The sequence below is a fragment of the Tripterygium wilfordii genome, chromosome 15 (genome assembly GCF_013401445.1).
Source record: "Tripterygium wilfordii isolate XIE 37 chromosome 15, ASM1340144v1, whole genome shotgun sequence".
NCBI classification, from domain to species: domain Eukaryota; kingdom Viridiplantae; phylum Streptophyta; class Magnoliopsida; order Celastrales; family Celastraceae; genus Tripterygium; species Tripterygium wilfordii.
In genome coordinates this window covers 6,041,926-6,061,481 of record NC_052246.1, presented here as the reverse complement: position 1 = coordinate 6,061,481, position 19,556 = coordinate 6,041,926, and the positions used below count along the sequence as shown (strand labels likewise).

General features: G+C 32.1%; 1 protein-coding gene across 1 annotated transcript; it reads right to left on the bottom strand.

The window, feature by feature from the left end:
* Positions 1-10,499: 10,499 nt before the first annotated feature.
* On the bottom strand, positions 10,500-12,934 carry LOC119979803 (serine decarboxylase-like). Its single transcript, XM_038822434.1, has 4 exons — positions 12,739-12,934; positions 12,016-12,441; positions 11,792-11,928; positions 10,500-11,191 (listed from the first exon to the last, which is right to left on the bottom strand). Exons 1-4 carry the CDS (start codon positions 12,932-12,934, stop codon positions 10,631-10,633), a joined length of 1,320 nt encoding a protein of 439 aa, XP_038678362.1. The 3' UTR covers positions 10,500-10,630.
* Positions 12,935-19,556: the final 6,622 nt, after the last annotated feature.

Sequence of the window (19,556 nt, the reverse complement as noted above, 5' to 3'; positions counted from 1 at the left end):
CAAACCAATAGAAAGAACACTCATAGAACTTAATTTATTCAGCAAGCATACAAAGGTTGTCCTAAGAAAAAGGGAGAAAATAGATCGATATAGATAGGGGAGGATGAAGAAAGACGGGAGAAACTCAACATCATCCTCCTCCCCTTGAGTTAGGGATTTGGCTTAGGAAAAATTTGAGAGAACTGAGAGAGATGGAGAGACTTTTGGGGAACCACTCTTATGCAACTTAGGGATCCGCATTGTTGCTAATTATTCTTTTGAAACGGGAAAGGGAAATTTGAACCCTAGTCACCAAGGTGATACACACCATCTTTACCACTCTAACTAGTGACTCGGGTGTATTATTACTAATTAATTAGTGTTAGTTATACAAGATATAGTTATGGTTCTTTTAAAAAAAAAAGATATAGTTTTGGCGTTTCAACTTTCAAGTGATATTAAATTTTAATAATTGGGCATCCTCATGAAATTTGAGCATCTTATATTAAATATAAATAGTTATTGTAACTAATATTAAGGTGTTCCCCTCTTGTTGGTTGTGTCAACCTCAAATGTGATGTGGCCTTAACCACTGATTCATATGGTTATGGAGTGATTCTTCATGTTTTCTTTTTGTTTTCATGCTGAATGAGAAATGTTTCAGGGTTTCTTCATCACATCATGAAAGTGAAATATGAATCTTTTCATCCATTTATCGTGGATTCTTCAATACACTGGTTTTTTTTATATGTTTCAGTGACACATATATGATGCACAATGATGAGGTTCCTAGATATGGTGGAGATAAATTTTTTTGATGAAGGGGAAGTCAAGAACCTAGATTTAGTCCATGTTTGTTGTGTCTATTTTATGTTTATTATTTAGTCTATCCTAGTTCATCTCGGGACAATATTAGTCATCCTGGTGTTTTTGTTTTTGTTATTCTTGAGTCCCGATGCCTATCAAGAAATTAGAATAAGTATGAGAGCACCAATAACACCAAAAATTACAACAAAATGACATAACAGAGGCTTGCAATAGAAATATCCTAGAGACAAATTTACACCCTGCTCTCAAGATTGCTTAACAGTTTTAATGGTGATTGTCTGGTAGGATACAACATATACTTGATTAAGAGAAAACAATTTTCTCTTTCAATCCTTGTGAATCAACCTCATTTGTGTCTCTCTCCAAAATATATATCCATTCACTAAAAGTAAATGTATGCAAAACTACTTCATAAATCGATACATGCATTAATAACTGACTCAAGTTACCATTCATGACAAAATGAAAAAATGTAACAGTTAAGACTACGCACGAGTATATTAACACTACCAAGCAACCGTTCAAACATTTTAAAATGAAAAAACTACTATATGAGTGCAGTTATATAGGTTCACATATAATACATTTTACACCTTTCATTCACTAAATAATTAAATAAATTCTAACAGTGCCTACTTTCCTTATCTTCGATTTGTAATTTTTTAGGCTACTATCGCGGCGCTAATTGTAACTTTGCTATCATGGAATGATTTGTTGGTTTATTGGCTCATCCGAGAGCTGAATTTTGTTGGTTAGAAGACTACTATCTGGATAAGTTCATTGTGCTGTTGAGACAACATTTTTTTGATAGAATTCTGGACAGAAGAGCCTTTGTCCGGACAACAAACGCAAATAGGCACTTACAGGACTTATTTAAATAAAAATTTTAGGGTTATTATGAGAGGGTTGGATTAGTCACCTCCTAGAGAGAAAAACAGAGAGAGCAATTATGAAAAGGAAACAGTTGAGAGAGAGTGAAGGGATCCACGAGAGTGACTTTTGGGGTTCTGATTGCCTCGTGGGTAAGTGGGTTTCTTGTCTTTGTCGGTTTCTTTGTTTGTTTTCTTGTTGAGAGAGCTTGTAGGAACAAGACAGTATCTTGAGTGGGCTTGTGTTACTTGTATTGGGTAGTATCTCTTTGTTTGCAATCTTCTCCATATAGTGAAATTGATTCTCCGTTGCTTGGGGACGTAGGCAAGTTTTGTCAAACCTCGTATATTACTTGTCTTGTCTCTTTATTACTGTGATTTGCTTGGATATTATTTATTGGTTGATTCTATGCATACTCGAGTTGGATTAATTGGCTTAGTCAATCGATTTGGCGCTATTGATTTGTGGGTATTGATGATTTTAGCACAACAATTGGTATCGGAGCCTAGGTTTGTGATTCTTGGATTTTGGGGGTTTCCACTTGTGGTTTACCTAGTTTTTTTTGCATCTTAGGCATTTGATTCCACTTTGGGATGGACTGAATATTGTGCTATTGTTAGGTAGAAGAGGAGTAAGGAGAATCCAAAGAGTGATACACTGTAATCGTCATCTTCCACATCGAGTCCTTCTAATGGGATGGTTATTTCGACGCTAAGTTTGAAGTAGAGAAATTTGATGGTAAAGAGAATTTTGGTTTGAGGTAGTATGAGGTAATTGAATTTGGATGGTGCTTGGGAGAAGTTGAATAGGCATACTTGTTTTGGGCACACTTGTTTAGAGGTTTCACAGTGATTGGTGGAGCCATATTTGTTTATTAGTGTTGTTGTATGTAAAATTGGTTTGGTGATCATTGTGTATTAGGCGTGAAGAGTTTGGAAGCCTTCGAAGCTCTAGCTTTGGAGCACAATGATACTTGGGAACCTTTGGTGTTTCCAATTTGGGAGGTAAGTTAAATCTTAGAAGCCACTTTGTTTAACTTACCCGACCATGCTTTGTATTTAGGCTTTGTTAGTGTTGTGAACTTTGTTCGTTTAATACGTTTTTTGGTTTACTTCTGGAGGTGGAGTCAAAACTAGTTTGTTGGCCCACATGCTTCCTTTGAGTTTGACTTTGTGGTTCACAATTTTACAGTCCTTGTTGATTGGTTGGTCGGACATTTGGGCTACGTATTTGTCCACTTGGTTGCTTGGAATCAATGTTCAGTATGCTAGGAACATAATCTTCTTGTTTTTGTTTTTTGACTTGGGCATTGTGATGTCGATTAGAGGCAGCAGATTTGGTTTGGTTGGTTAGAGAAGTTTCTTTGGTTGGTGACACCGACTTTGGCTAGCTCACGTTTGGTGGAGCTTGTTTGCAGTACACGTAGGTGTTGGCTTGGTTTCTTTAACTAAGGTGGAGATTTGTGTTAGCTTAAGTTGAACATTGGTTGTTGGCGTAATGATTGCTTGGTTGTTGGTGTTTTGGATTGGTTGGTTTGTTCCATTCTCTCTTGGTGGACTTTGCTTGGAATAGGTGAAGACGTTTGTTGGCTCGGTATTCACCAAGGTGAAGATTTGTTGGTTTATTGGCTCAATCGAGAGCTACATTTTGCTGGTCAGAAGACTGTTGTCTGGACAGGTTCATTGTGTTGTCTGAACAACATTGTTTTTGGTGAAGTTATGGACAGAAGAACTGCTTTCCGGATAGTCCAATGAGTTGTCCCCTTAACCGCCTCCTAGAGAGAAAAACAAAGAGAGAGTGAAAGAGAGCACATACAAAGGGGAAACACTTGAGAGAGAGTGGAGGGATGCAAGAGAGTGTCTTTTGAGGCTCTGATTGCCTTGTGGGTAAATGGGTTTCTTGTCTTTGTTCGTTTCTTCGTTGGTTTTCTTATTGAGAGAGCTTGTAGGAACTAGATAGCATCTAGAGTGGGCTTGTTCTATTTGTATTGGATAGTCACTCTTGGTTTGTAATCTTCTCGATATAGTGAAATTGATTCTCTGCTGCCCAGGGAAGTAGGCAAGTTGTGCCGAACCTCGTATATTGGTTGTTTTGTCTCTTTATCGCTTTGATTTGCTTGAATATTATTTATTGGTTGATTCTCTGCATACCTAGGTTGGATTAATTGGTTTAGTCAATCGATTTGGTGTTATTGATTTGTGGGTATTGATGCTTTTAACACAAGACTAATGCCATTTTTCAAAAAAAATACAAGAAAGTATTACTAGACTTCTGGGTTGAGAGCCAAATCATTCCTCTTTCGATCAGATAATTACTAGAATTTTTTTTTCACTAAGCATATAACAAGACAATTTGTAGTATAATTCTAATAAAAATATACAAGTTGTGGTTGGAATAAATAAATAATATATAAGAAAGTATGATTGAAATAAATAATATAATTACATTTTACGCATTAGACTTTTAGGTTGAGTGATTCAAACATGGGAAATAATAAAAAGATCCTCTTTCATTAATAATTAAACATCGCAATACAATTTGTAGTATGATGCTAAAAAAATAGACAATTTGTGCATAAAAAAAATTCAAGTTGTGGTTGGAATAGATAAATAATATAAAAGAATATATTATTATTATTATAAATAAATAATAGAATTTCATTTTGCGCATTAGACTTTTGGGTTGATTGAAAAAAACATTTCACTTCCGATCGATTGAAATAAATAATATAATTACATTTTACGCATTAGACTTGTGGGTTGAGTGATGCCTCTTCCAGTCCAACGAACATGAGAAATAATAAAAAGATCCTCTTTCATTAATAATTAAACATCGCAATACAATTTGTAGTATGATGCTAAAAAAATAGACAATTTATGCATAAAAAAAATTCAAGTTGTGGTTAGAATAAATAAATAATAGAATTTCAATTTGCGCATTAGACTTTTGGGTTGATTGAAAAAAACATTTCACTTCCGGCCCAATCAACATGGGAGATAATTAATAGATTTTTTTTTTGCGAATGATTTAACATTGCAAGACAATTTTTAGTATGATTCTACGACGATATATATAAGTTATGCACACAAAAAAAATACAAGTTGTGGTTGAAATAAATAAATAAATAATATACAAGAAATTATTATTAAAATAAATAAATAATAGAATTGCGTTTTCCATGCAAGTTGGACTTTTGGGTTGAGTGAAAAATCATTCCACTTCCGATCCAACCAACATGGGAGATAAATCATCTCACTTCCGGTCCAACCGACATTGAAGATAATTAATAGATTTTTTCAGTAATGATTCAACATTTACAAGACAATTTGCAGTATGATTCTACAAAAAATACCACCCACCATGGGAGATAATTAATTGATTTTTTCAGTAATGATTCAACATTTTCAAGACTAATATTTTGCAGTATGATTCTAAAAAAAAAATATAAAAGTTATGCATACAAAAAATACAAGTTGGTTGGAATAAATATACAATATACAAGAAATTATTATTAAAATAAATAAATAATAAATTTGCATTTTGCGGTTTGGACTGCCTCCTGGTACAACCAGCATATCATACACCAAAAAAGAAAAACTTATTAAATGAGATAAACTATTTTTTTTTTATGAAACAGGGAATTCAAATCTTGATTATCAGGATAATACACACTATCCTTACCATTCAAATAAGTGGCTCCAGTGTAGATAAACAGATTATTGATATTTCTAGTGTCATCATACACATAATACCCCACGTCATACTATCACGTCAGACTTAGGTTGTCCATGGTCAACTCTCTGTGTTTTTATTTTTCCTTTCTAGATAAACCATGGTTTTTATTTTCTTTCTCCTGATTCAGGTATTCTTAATGCAGTATGTGACCAATAATTTAGAAATTCTCCTATGAAATCCTAAAATAAAGTCTTAAAATGAGGTCCTAATCTTTTTGATTAACTTTTGGGGTTCAAAACATTTTTAAAAAAATTTATACTTTTATCGGTCTTACTAACTCAATGATATATTTTTTATTCGAAACAAAAATAAAATGCAACCTGAAATTAATCAATTCTTTATTAGGAATGATTGAATACTGCAAGACAATTTGTATTATGATTCTAAAAAAAATACAAGTTATGCCTAAAAAAATACAAGTTGTGGTTGGAATAAATAAATAATATACAAAAAAATATAATCCAAATAAATAAATAATAGAATTGCATTTTGCGTGTTGGACTTTTGGGTTAAGTGACAAATCATTTGACTTTCGATCCAACCAACGTGGGAGAGAATTAATATATGGGTCCTGCTATATAGACCCCCTATTTTTACTATTTACACCCCTACTGATTAGACATTTTTTGGTTTTGGTGCCTTGTTGGAGGCTTGTCTCATCTATGTGTGAAGGAAGTAAAGGTGGTCAATCAAGAGACAAAGACAAAGTTAAAGAATGACAGAAAGTGATTAAGAGAGAGATCAACGGAGAGAACTCCCCATACACTCTTTGCTTTTTTTCATCCTTAATGCACGTGGCAGAGTTGTACTACTATGTTCAAGGACTTAATATACTAACTAAGAGCGGGACAGGTCATCACGAGGAAAGTAAATAAAAATATTAAATTTAATAAATGGAGTAAAAACAAACGCATAATTGGAAGCATAAAATTTAAAAAGAAGGATCTCTAACCTTTTTTCTTCTTCTTTTTTTGGGTAGTGTTTGAAGAATTTTGTTTTAGCTAGCCTAATAATACGATTTGTGAATAAATCCTAAAATAGACGGGGTTTATAGTATATTGATTGGTGTAGGTTAGGTGCACTCAAGGTTTCTTCTTGCGTTTCTATGATCTTTCGCATATTTCTTCCAAGGCCATTGTTACTGACTCACTCTCATCTGTTACAGCTAATTTGACACCAATTCTACTTTGACAGTTCTTTATAACATTTTGCACTTTACACAACCATTTAAGTTTTTCATGCATCTTATTTGATGAATTTAGTTTTTTATTCAACATAAAATACAAAATTAGATTCAAAATCATTGAAATGTATAATATTTTTGAGAATTTTTTAAAATATTGGCATAAAAGGTAAAGAAAATGAGGAGCTGCAACATTTAGCATAAGCCCAATCTGAACAAAATTTTTGTAAAAAAATCACGTTAATTGCTTTTGGATGACACATAGATAAAAACACAACAAATGATTTAGGCATGAATATAAAGCTTGTAAGTATGTAGTTGTTAAAACAAACACCAGGATTTAAAAAGGGTAATGCTATTGACACCCTCATTTTTACTATTTAAACCACTATTGAAACAAATACACTTTAAATATAAAATTAAATTTAATATTTGTAAACAATTAAAAATACGCCTTAAATATAATCTCATATGAAATAAAATGTAATGATAAAAAATTTAATATAATTTTTAAATTTGATATTATATTTATAAACCCCCTCTATTAATTTTCTAAATGTTCCTTTCAAAAGCTTATCTGTAATTGGGACAAGTTGGTCCACATTCTTTACAAGGAGGGAGTTTTATTTGAATAGGGAACTATTTTAATGTTATCTACAGTCATACATTGTGTGTGCTTATACATTGTGTGTGCTTATAAGTTATAACTACACACCAAATTGCATAGATTAGGATGAGGACGTATGTGGACTATATGTGTGTATGTATAAACTATGTATGTAGACTACATATATGTATAGGACAAACATTCATAATTGGGGGGACTCAGACAGTCAGGCCTTTTGCATTAAATGGAACAACACTTTCTCTTATGGTTTTTGGCCTTTTGGAACTTTTTGACACAAACATTTAATGATCAAAGAACAAACAATATTTTTATACTCTTTTTATCATATACGGATTCCAAATACAACCAAAGTAGAACATAAATACCGTGTGTGTACTGCATAAATAAATGCTTTTTTAAGGCTGTCATGGTGAAAGGAAAAACAGGGAAAAAAAGTTTAAAAAAAATGTTAAATGTGATATTTGCTATCTTTATCAACCAAAAGATGTTTTTATTGGGTTCTGTGCATGAATGCTTTCACAGCTGATATGAAAGTTTCTAAGTTTTTGTCAGCTTTTCTGTGACTTTTGGGCCAAATGGCCATTTCGCTGTAACCTCCTCTTTTCATATAAACGTGACAGGTGGGTTGCGATTAGACAACAATTTGACAGGGGGTGTAAGAAGCAATTTTGGGGTACAAATAGCTCCGCCGTTAATATATTCTTTTCCAGGAATGATTGAACACGACAATTTGTAGTACGATTCTAAAAAAAAAAAAAAAGAAGTTATTCACACAAAAAAAAAATACAAGTTGTGGTCTGAATAAATAAATCATAGAATTACATTTTGCTTGTTGGGAGTCTTTGGTTAAGTGAATGAGTGCAATGTCATTCCATTTTCCGATCCAATCAACAAGGGAGATGATTAATAGATTATTTTTCAGGAGCGATTCAATTTTGCAAGACAAATTGTTGTATGGTTATAAAAAGAAATACAAGTTCTTCTCACATGAGTACAAGTTGTTCATGTTCGTCGGACAATCAATCAAGTTGCGCATTCTCTAGCCCAATACGCTTTTAATGTATCAGATCTGAATGTATGGGTTGAGGAAGATCCCTTCTTCGGTTATTCAATTTGTTAATACAGATAAGTACTCTTGGGAGTTAGCTAGAGCAAGACATGCAGTAGTGAGCTTCAATTTGCATGTCTGGGCTTGTTTCGAATCATACGGAGTAGTTTTGCATAAATTTTTTAATTCCTCAAATTGTTAATCGATAATTCTACCTTTTTGATGGCCCGAGTGCCTCTTTTGGCCTCCAATTCTTTTACTCACTTTGTGATACATCATATAAGGGTCTAATATAAGTGTGTAAAATAAGGGTCTATGTTTACATTATTGATTTGAAACACATGAGACCCAAAGCAGTGGACCCCACTTGTTATCTCATTCATCCACACCATTAAAATGTAATCCTTATTTTACACCCTTACATTAGACTCTTATGTGAGAATTCATATATATATATATATATATATATATTGTGCAACAAAGGCTATAAGAGCATCCACAATGGGTTAAAAATGAAACTTGAAAAATTAATTCATGCTAGATCTTTGGAGTTTAGCTTAATTAATGGATAGTGAAGAGAGATATAATGAAAAAGTAAGAGAGATGTGATGAAAAGTAAGATAGAGGTGATGAAATTGAAGAGAGAGAAGAGTGGGACCCACTATGGGTGTATTTGGAGTGTATATATAGTTGATGAATATATAGTGCATATTGTGGTACTCACTCACTCAATTAAATTGTGCCACCCAGGAGAGAAGAGAAGAGAGATAATGGTTTTAGAGTGATAGACTACCTAAACACCAATGTGGATACTCTACTTATCCAATCTCTCATGATTTAGGAGAAAATATATTTTTCCAATAATAGCCTAGGGTTTTTTTGACCTTTATGGTGCGTTTGGTACGAGGGTAATGGGTTGTAATAGTTACAAGGGTAATTAAATTTTAAGTTTATTTGTGTTTGTTATGTCAGTATAACTTTTACTCCTGTAATAAATTTTAGTAATTGAGCTTATTTTTTACATATAAAGTTTACTAGTGGGGGACCTAGGTAATAAAAAGTAATGAGAAGTTTTACTCCAATCTATTACCCCTTTAAATAAAAAATTCTAAAAGCTCATAAGTTATATATACACATATATATTATATATTATATATATGTGTATATATATATACACACACATATATACACACACACTCACATATGCACTGTCTGTGTGTATATACACATATACACACACATGCACTGTCTGTGTATATATATACATATATATATACATATATATATACACACATATACATACACACACATATATATACATATGCACTATCTGTGTATATATATACATATATATATATATATATATATATATACACACATATACATATACACACACATATAAATATATACATATGCCCTGTCTGTGTATATATATACATACATATATATATAATACACATACATATATACATATACATAGACAATGCATGCACTGTCTGTTTATGTGTGTGTATTATATATATACATACATATTTTATATATATATATATATATAAATATAAATATATACATATTATATATATATATAAATAAATAATGTCGGGCTTGGGTCGGGCTCGGGCTGAGCCAAAATTGGCCTGAGGTGTCTGGCTTCGGGTTGGGCTGACCCAAAAAATGGAGCCCATGCCAGCCCAAGGGGTCGGGCAGGGCCGAGCTCGGACCTAGGCCCGCGGGCCAAATGATGACCCCTACTATTGTGTTACGTCTCTGTCATGGATTTGAATGTTACCAGATTATTTTGTTGAAATTGTTAACAATTGTTATTATATATAATATGTCTGGCTGTGTGTAGATATATGCATATGTATCTATATTTTTAAAATCTTGGTACATGATAGTCGTAACAATAAAAAACATAATCTCACTTTTTTCTAGTTTGGTTCATTACAATAATAACAAACAAGGGTAATGGTATTACACCAGTAATGTATAGTCGTAACAAACAAGAGTAATGAATACTTGGGTAAATTTTACCCTTCTTTACCAAACAAGGGTAACACTTATTCTCCATAATTATTATTACCCTTGTAACATTTACATGGGTAACAAATTATACTCTCAAATTCTTACCCTCTTTGCAAACGCGCCCTTAACCGCACTTCGAAATGTGTATATAGATAGTTATGCATGTGTTTTCATGTGTAGAATACGATGTAGAAACACGAAAACCAATATTATTGAAATCAATTCCAGACATATTCTTAATTTATTCAAACGCTCTGCTACAATCAAACCAACAATTAAAAAAGTAAAATGATTAAATCATTCACATTGAAACTTTTTTTTTTTTTTTTAATTTTTACTTATGCATAGCGCAAGCACAATTCTCACTTCCCACATTTGAAGCAAGACAGGGAGGTCCATCTTGATCATACCAACTTGGGCGTTTTTCAACAAACTCGTTCATAAACTCATCAAGCTTTTCAATGGTGACATGAGGCATCACCACAACATGAGCAAAGTTTTCTTGGCAAGCAAGCTGCCATTTCCGAACAAACTTCTCGTCGGCGGGACGTTCGATCACCACTGTGTTACTGAGCTCATTCAACATTGCACTGATCCCAGCATCGCGGAGACGATCCCTTAAGTATTGAGCATTTCTTAGACAATTTTGTACTTCTTCTTGAAACCCTTTGTAACCTTTCATGTTAAGGGTGTACCAAAGGAAGATGGGGGTATGGCCATTTCTGCTTCCCGTGATTGTTGCGTCCCTTGAAGCAATGTACTCAATGTTCTTTGAAAGGACATTGATGTGGTTTGTTCTTGTTATTTGAACACCACAAGGCATTGGACATCCAAGAAACTTGTGGCCTGAAACACTTACACTTCCAATTGGCTTCTTAAATGTAACTTTTGGTGCCTGTGTTTCACCAAAAATAAATAAATATATGAAGGTACAAATGGGAATTGTAAAACATGAAAAAATTCATCAAACAGAAACAATCAATGAGGTATTTATATTTCTCTATAGTTATTCTTTGGAAAATGCCTCCAAAAAGTGGGATTTTGGAGTTCCGCAATTCCCTAAAGTCTACAATTCACGTCTAATGATGGAAAAAAAAAACAGACAAGTTTTTAAAATTGAAAAATAAAAATATGGTGTAATGTGACACATCTCCCCAAACCATTGGATTCAAATTGTAGACTCTAAAACTTTGAACGAATTGGGGAGCTCCCAGATCCCAAAATATAACCCCGAAAGGACCCCCAATTGATATGAAGTGTTGGATGTTAAGTGGACCCAATATATGTGTTTACAAACAATGACTCTTTTAATACCACATAGATTTAGATTTGTGATCTTTTCGGGTCATATTTTGGGATGTAGCTAACATTGCTCTTATTCTTTTTAGGTTATTCTTGGGAGGACACTTAGCAGTAATTAATGAATAGAGGGTCAGGAAAGGTTCTAGTAAAAAATATATAAATTTCCATAAGAATCCTAAACAAATATACTTACATGTTTGATAAAAGGCATCATAAGTCCAAACAAAGCACCATCACAATGAATGTAGAACTTATCACTAGTGAATCCACACTCTTCAAGTGTTTTTATAACGAGATCAAGATCATCAACAGCTCCTTTCATTGTAGTTCCTACAAAACAAATAATTATGGCATTAATTTACAACAATTTCACTACAAATATTGATGAGAGAGACAGAGACAGAGAGAGAGAGAGACCTATATTAACATTGATGATAGCTGGTTTGTCCTTGTTAGAAAGTAATTTGGTCTTGAAATCAGAACAATCAATCTCTCCAGAGATTAGAGTGTCAACCTTCACACACTCAATTCTATACATTCTTGCTGCCTTAAAGATTGAATAGTGTGAATCTTGTGATGTGTACAAAACTCCATCAGGAAGAACTTCCCTTCCAAGTAAAATCCCATGAAGATTTCCTTCAGTACCACCATTTGTAATGTAACCCCAGTAGTCACTTCTCTCAATCTCCCATAGATTCGCAAACCAATCTAGAACTCCTACTTCAAATTGCCTTGAATGGACACCATAGTTGCTCTCAATAAATGGATCTCCAAGGTTGTTGATGGAGAAGTGTTGCAGATTTGCCAGAGCTCCATAGTCAAAGTCTAAGTTGAAACAATATCCTGCATTCATGGAACAAACATATATAAAACTAATCATTTTCAGACTCAACCAAGTTGCATCATCTTTCTTTCGTTTTACTGATATGAGATTACCAAAGGCGTCTCTGGGGTGGGGCGACATGGGATACTACCCAATATTATAGTAGCCTTAAACTCATTTAAGTAACATATGATATATGATATTTCATTTTTTTTTAAGAGAGACCATTTTTTAGAGTTCGCCATGGCCCCCAAAAACTCAGGTACGCCACTAAAGATTACACGTAAAACAATAACATTATCATGTGTAAATTATACCTATATGGTGCTTGGTTCGATCGATAAGATTCTCCCTGTACATAGCAAGGATACTATCCATGTAACACTTGTTATCTCCAGTGAATTTGTCATCGTCGGACTCCATGACCTCGAAACACCTTGTATGCACCTTCTTCTCGATCACAATCGCTCTTTCAACGCCTGCATATCCTAGCTTGCCATTCTGACCCAGCATGACTGCTCTTTTTTAACCTTCAAAAATTAACTTAAAGATTGTTGATGTTAGAACTAGCTAAGCCAATTTATGGATATTGAAACAAAAATATTAAATGAGAGAGAGAAGAGCATGGTACCTGATTTGAAGGAGAGGTATAGTGGGGTGATGCAGAGATCAGACAGTTGATATATATATATATATATATATATGTATGTATGTATGTATGTGTATATATATATATGTCTATATCAACCCATTGCTTACGTGAGCATCACAAACGTGCTGATCAGATGCTGCCTAGACATATGAATAATTAGAGTAATTGGGGGCCGCTATAGTTTTTTTACAGCAGCCCCTGCTGTAATTGCATTATAGTATCGAATAAATTTTTAAAAAATTTTAAAAAATTTATATTTATATTTTGATCATTTATACGTATCCAACGATAAATCATTTGTCCGAAATAAAAATAAAATTCAACATAAAAAAGATATAATAATTCTGAACCATTGGATATAAACTTAAAACTTTCTATGTCTTTTTCCCGATGAATTTGATTTTTGTTTCAAATAAAAAAAAATGGTTAGATTCGTTAAACAAAATACTACACAAATATATTTTTTTTTTATTTTTAAAAATATATAAATGTGTAAAATTACTACAACGGGGGCAGCTGTAATTTGATGTACAGCACCCCCAATAATTCGAATAATTAGGGGTCAACAAATTGACATCTATACATATTAGGATCCGAGGGAGATCCAGTGTTTAAAAATACTAAACTCCTCCAGTGAATACCTCCTAACTGTCAGATTAATATTAAATGAGAATAACCTAATTATTGATATTTCTAGTCGTCATCATACACAAAGTACACCATGCATGTCATAGTATCACGTCAGACCTAGGTTGTACATGCTCATAATCAACTCTCCATTCGAGTACGGTGAAATGAAATAGACACTAAATAATAGCCTTATTTAGTGTGTGGTGAGATTTTGTCAATGATTCAAGAGAATTCAACATCATCACTCGACCTCTATAGAAATATAATAATGAAATAATACCATACGACACCGATGAGTAGAATGTGGACAGTAAGAGTCTCTGTTGGGAAATAGCAAAAGACTTTCTTCTTTTTTAAAATATCGTTGAGAAATATACTTCTCATTGGAATTAAATCTTGGGCACACATATGCTTAACCCAACCGATTACTTACCAAGTCACCTCTCGTCAGTGACATAGTGCTAGAATTAGTAGAGTACCATGCAATAGTTACAAGTTTCGCCAAACATTAGTGTAATGCAGATTTGGCGGTTATAGAATATAAGGATTTTGAATTACTAGAGTACTATGCAATAGTTACAAGTTTCATTTTGGTGGGCATGAGTTTAGTGCAATTTTCGGCTTCAAATTCATTGAAATTGGATTGGACTGATTCCATTGTTGAAATTTGGAACATTCAGTGGCTTAGTTAAAAAAATTTAGTTACCAATTGCAAAGCCTCTATCTTTCAGTGACTTATTTGAACTTAATCCCTGAAAGATCGAGTATTAGATATACACGTGATGGGAGGCATTTTTACTCGCTATTTACGCAAGAAGTGATATGTATTTTTAGTAAAAACTTTACAAATGAAAGTCTCAAAATTTATGTTATGAGAACTGAAACAACCTACAAGTCGGATTGATTTAAATGTTAGTTCTTACAAAATAATATGTGAAGAGATTGTTTTTAAGAATGAATATATAACCTCCAAGTTGCTCCAATGGGACACATGTTCGTCTTTAAGTAATTAATGTTTGATGACATAAAAAATATTTTTTACCTTTTTAAATTAAAAATCGATTCAAGTGTAGTTGTTCAAAAGCTCATTGTCTCCTATCAACTTTTATTTTTATTCAAAATATAGCACAAGTGTTCCAATAATATATGCTACTCCACATTATATATTTTTAGGTCATCTTGTTAATGTTGAATATGTATATATATGAAAAATAAAACAGGAGTGGCCATTCATGAGGTATTATTTGGATTTTAAAATATCAAGTGTCTCATTCCAGGAGATTGGAACAAGCCGCATATTCCTAGTGCTCCCATATCTGTCTTGAAAGAGGGACATGACATGAGAATTTCACCATGATCACTATTACTCTAAAGATATTGCGATCATGATGAGCTTTGATCCAACAACTCAAGCAACAAAAAAGAAGATAGTTTCTCTTGATCTGTGCTACAATAAGATGTGCCAAGATCGTGTAAAAAACGAGAGGAAGATCACCACGAAGATGCCTACAAACTTTATTATCTTCTTAGCATGAAATTTCAGATGCATTCTAGTGATGTGATCTTTTTTATATCGTTAATAGAAGTTCTAATCTTTTCATTTATTTATTTATTTATTTATTTATTTATTTATTTTAACAATACTTTCTTGTATATGATTTATTTCTTTCAACTTGTATTCTTTTTTGTATATTTTTTTAAGAATCATACTGCAACTTGTCTAGTAATGTTGCTAAGAAAGAATGTATCAATTTGAAACGGAAGTGGAATGGCTTTTCACTCAACCCAAAAGTCCTAATCCTATTATTTTAGTTTTAATTTTAATTTTAACTCCCAACAAATAAAAAATCAGGTAGTACCCAAAAGGAAATATCTTCGGATATAGAAAGACTCGAATACTTGACCAATCTCAACATATATATATCAATTGATGTGATACTTAATATTGATTATAATAACTATTTATATTTAGTATTAGATGCTCAAGTTCCATGAGAACACCCAACTATTCAAATTTAATATCACATGAATGTTGAAAGCTCATCATCATTATTTTTATTTTAATTCCCGACAAATAAAAAATTAGGTAGTACCCAAAAGGAAATATCTTCGGATATAGAAAGACTCGGATACTTATCAATTTCAACAAATATCTATATAGATGTGATCCTTAATATTTATTATAATAACTATTTATATTTAATATTAGATGCTGAAGTTCCATGATGAGAACCAATAAAAAACAAGTCGTAGTTAGTTTAGTTTCTTATATTATTAGTATTTACTTCCAATTAATATTTGTTTAGTATTTATATTCTTGTTGGTATTTACTTTTAATTAGTCTAGTTTAGGTATAAAGTAGTTTTCTATATAGTTTTGGTCTTCTAGATTAAGTAGGTTTTGGGTTGTTTGCTTGGCTATATAAGCCGATAGAGTTTTACTTATTTTTATCAATCAAAGAAATTAAACAAAAATCGAGATTTGTTCTCAAAATCGAGAGATTTCTCTTAACCCAACCTTGTTCTTAATTCTGTTAAGATCAAGGTTTTCATCATTGGTGCTTTCATTGAGAGAACTCATCATGGGTTCTAACAAGAATCGTATCAAAGCCAGCCTTCAAGCGTTTCGCATGAAGATTCTACAGCAGTTTGCCCAAATCCAACAATGGCTAGATAAGATTGACGACTTACTCGCCAAGAGCAAACATGATCTAAATAAATTATCAAACGTCTATTTTCGATGAAGAAAAAGAGGAAGACTTGAACGTGAATTCTATTGATGTGGGAATAGACAAATTATCGGCCCCAATATTCGATGATTATCCGAACGAAGGAGATTTGATACTGCAAGAAGAGATCAAAGAAGAAATATTGGAGGAAAATTCAAACATTATTCAATTAGCAAATCCCGACAATATTATGATGCTTGTTGAATATGTCAATTTTGTCATTCCCAACTGATTTAGCAAGGTTAAAAATCCTTCGCTCTCGTTGATAATTGAAATTGAGGATTCAAGGAAGTATTGGTCGGAGACGTGCTTCTTCATATCAATGATGCTATTCTTGATAAGGTTTTTACTGCTACTACGACTTAAAATTCGAGGTCGAGTTTTCTCCAACAAAGGGAGACTGATGTAGTGGTTAGAAAGCTGTTCAAGATGCAATTTCATCCTTGTGGACAAGCATAGTCTTGAAGAGGGAGGGAATGATGAGAACCAATAAAAGACAAGTCGTAGTTAGTTTAGTTTCCCATATTATTAGTATTTGTTTAGTATTTATATTCTTGTTTGTATTTGCTTTTAATTAGTCTAGTTTACGTATAAAGTAGTTTTCTATATAGTTTTGGTCTTGTAGTTTGAGTAGGTTTTGGGTTGTTTGTTTGGCTATATAAGCCGATAGAGTTTTACTTATTTTTATCAATCAAAGAAATTAAACAAAAATCGAGATTTGTTCTCAAAATTGAGAGATTTCTCTCAACTCAACCTTGTTCTTAATTCTGTTAAGATCAAGGTTTTCATCATTCCATAAGAACACCCAACTATTAAAATTTAATGTCATATTAATGTTGAAAGTCCATCACTATTTTTTAGTTTACAAAACTAACACTAATGAGCAATAACGGGCAGACCTAGAAAATGAATTGTGGGGTTTGATTAGTGGTAGAGGTAGAATTTATAAGGGGGGAGTCAAAAGTTGAGTAGGGGTTCGGGGGCAATGTCTCTGAAAATTTTGTTATAGTTATTTATTGAAAAATGATCGAGAATAAGTAAATATCTATATATTTATTAAACAAATATATATATATAGTCGTTAAATTACACATCACAAATTAAAATATAAAATATTTAAGATAACAAAAAACTATCATTTGAGTTGTGCAACGATTTTTCATTGAGTAAAAATTATCTATCATTTATCATTATGTATGAGTGTGTAGCAATCAATATTTGTTCTCTTATGCATCAATGGTGCAAATATGAATGATGGACTTTGGAGATAGAGCTATGGTTTTCTTGAGATTTTTTCGAATTCTTCAATATTTTTTTTGTTAAGCTATTTTTTATTTAATTTTCATGTATACGAGATGTGATCTATCTTTTATGGTGGCACAAATGTCATCTATGGCCTTAAATTTTTCAAGCCTAAGTTTGGTGCATGAAAACATATAGGTTTTTCAAAAAAATATTTGTTTTGTTGTATGAGCTTGTATTAATCAATAATTATAATATGGAATAAAAGTACCAAGAAGCCCATATACTTTACAAAAAGGGTCGATTGAGCCCTTTTACTTTTTTTGGGTCATTCAAGCCCCTTTATTTTGAAGCCCTCTAAACATTCAGACGTTAAATTCTTCTATGTGGCAAATTTTTTAATACATATTTTTTTGGAAGAAATTAAATAATGACTTGTTAAATGACATGGCGAAGAAACATAAGTGAAAATCAAAACAATTTCCACCAAAATCGAAAGAAGAAAGAAAAACATAAATTAAAAAGTAAGAAAATCCTAAATTCTTCTCTCTCTCTCTTCACACTTCTCTCCTCCTGGATGCAAACCTTCCAGATCAATCACATGTTTTAGTCAATCGGATGGTATTTGAAAAAAAATATCAAAAGAGGAATGATTTTTCACTCAATCCAAACGTTCAACGCGCAAAATTTAATTCTATTATTTATATATTTTAAAAATGCTTTCTTGTATTTTATTTATTTATTCCAACCACAACTTGTATTTTTTTGTGTGCTGAACTTATAAATTTTCTTAGCATCATCCATTCATACTAGAACATCTCTTGCAATGTTGAATAATTACTGAAAAATAACTTTTTTAATTAGTTCCCATGTTAGTTGGACCTGAAGTGCATTGATTTTTCACTCAACCCAAGTCGAACTCACAAAATGCACTAATTCTATTATCTACTTATTTTCATAATACTTTATTGTATATCATTTATTTATTTAGGGACAAAAATCGAGATCCTTTTTGAAAATTTCAGAAAACTGTGAAAACTAAACCAACAGTGGAATTTCATTGCTCTTATAAAACAATATTACTTATTTGAGTAATCATATGTGCTCTATTTGTTATGAAATTTTATATAAACATTCTTACATGCTTAATATGATTTATCATGATTGGATCTTAAGGAAATGTCTTGTTATGATTGAAAAATCTCACTGATTTAAAGAAATTTCACTATTCTTATAAAACAGTGATATTATCTTTGTGAGTAATCATATATACTCTATTTGCTATGAAATTTCATATGAACATTCTTACATGCTTAATATGATTTATCATGAGTGAACTTTAATTTTTTAGGTATGATTTCTATATGATTAACCAATGCACAAAAGCATAAAGCCCTAATGTTTAAATCAATGCTATATTTGACCAATTTTTTCGGTTTTCAAAAGATATCGATAGTAGTTCTCATTGAAAAAAGTTTTACGAGTTGATTATGGGTATATAAATATTTTTAATCTGACGTGTATTGTGAGAGAGAAAATATTTTTCCAGTTTGCTTAAAATAAAAATAAGCTAAGATGTTAGCATACATCATAGAGTAAAACACAAAACACGACGTATAAACAGAGATAAGGGTAAAACTGTCCATTTAATTTTTATTTCATGTAAGTTTGTACTTAATGGAATTTTAATGTTTAGCTTAAGAACTTATCAGTATAATATTTCTAATGAAGTACTTATGGGTCTATAAACCTTACATGAGGGATTTATTGGCAGTTAAACCTTGTTTACTGAATCTTCTGTTTTGGTTATAGTACATAGTCAACGAAAAGCGGTTCTTTCGTGTTACTCGTCTTGAAGTTTCCTATTTCAAAGAGCAAGAGAA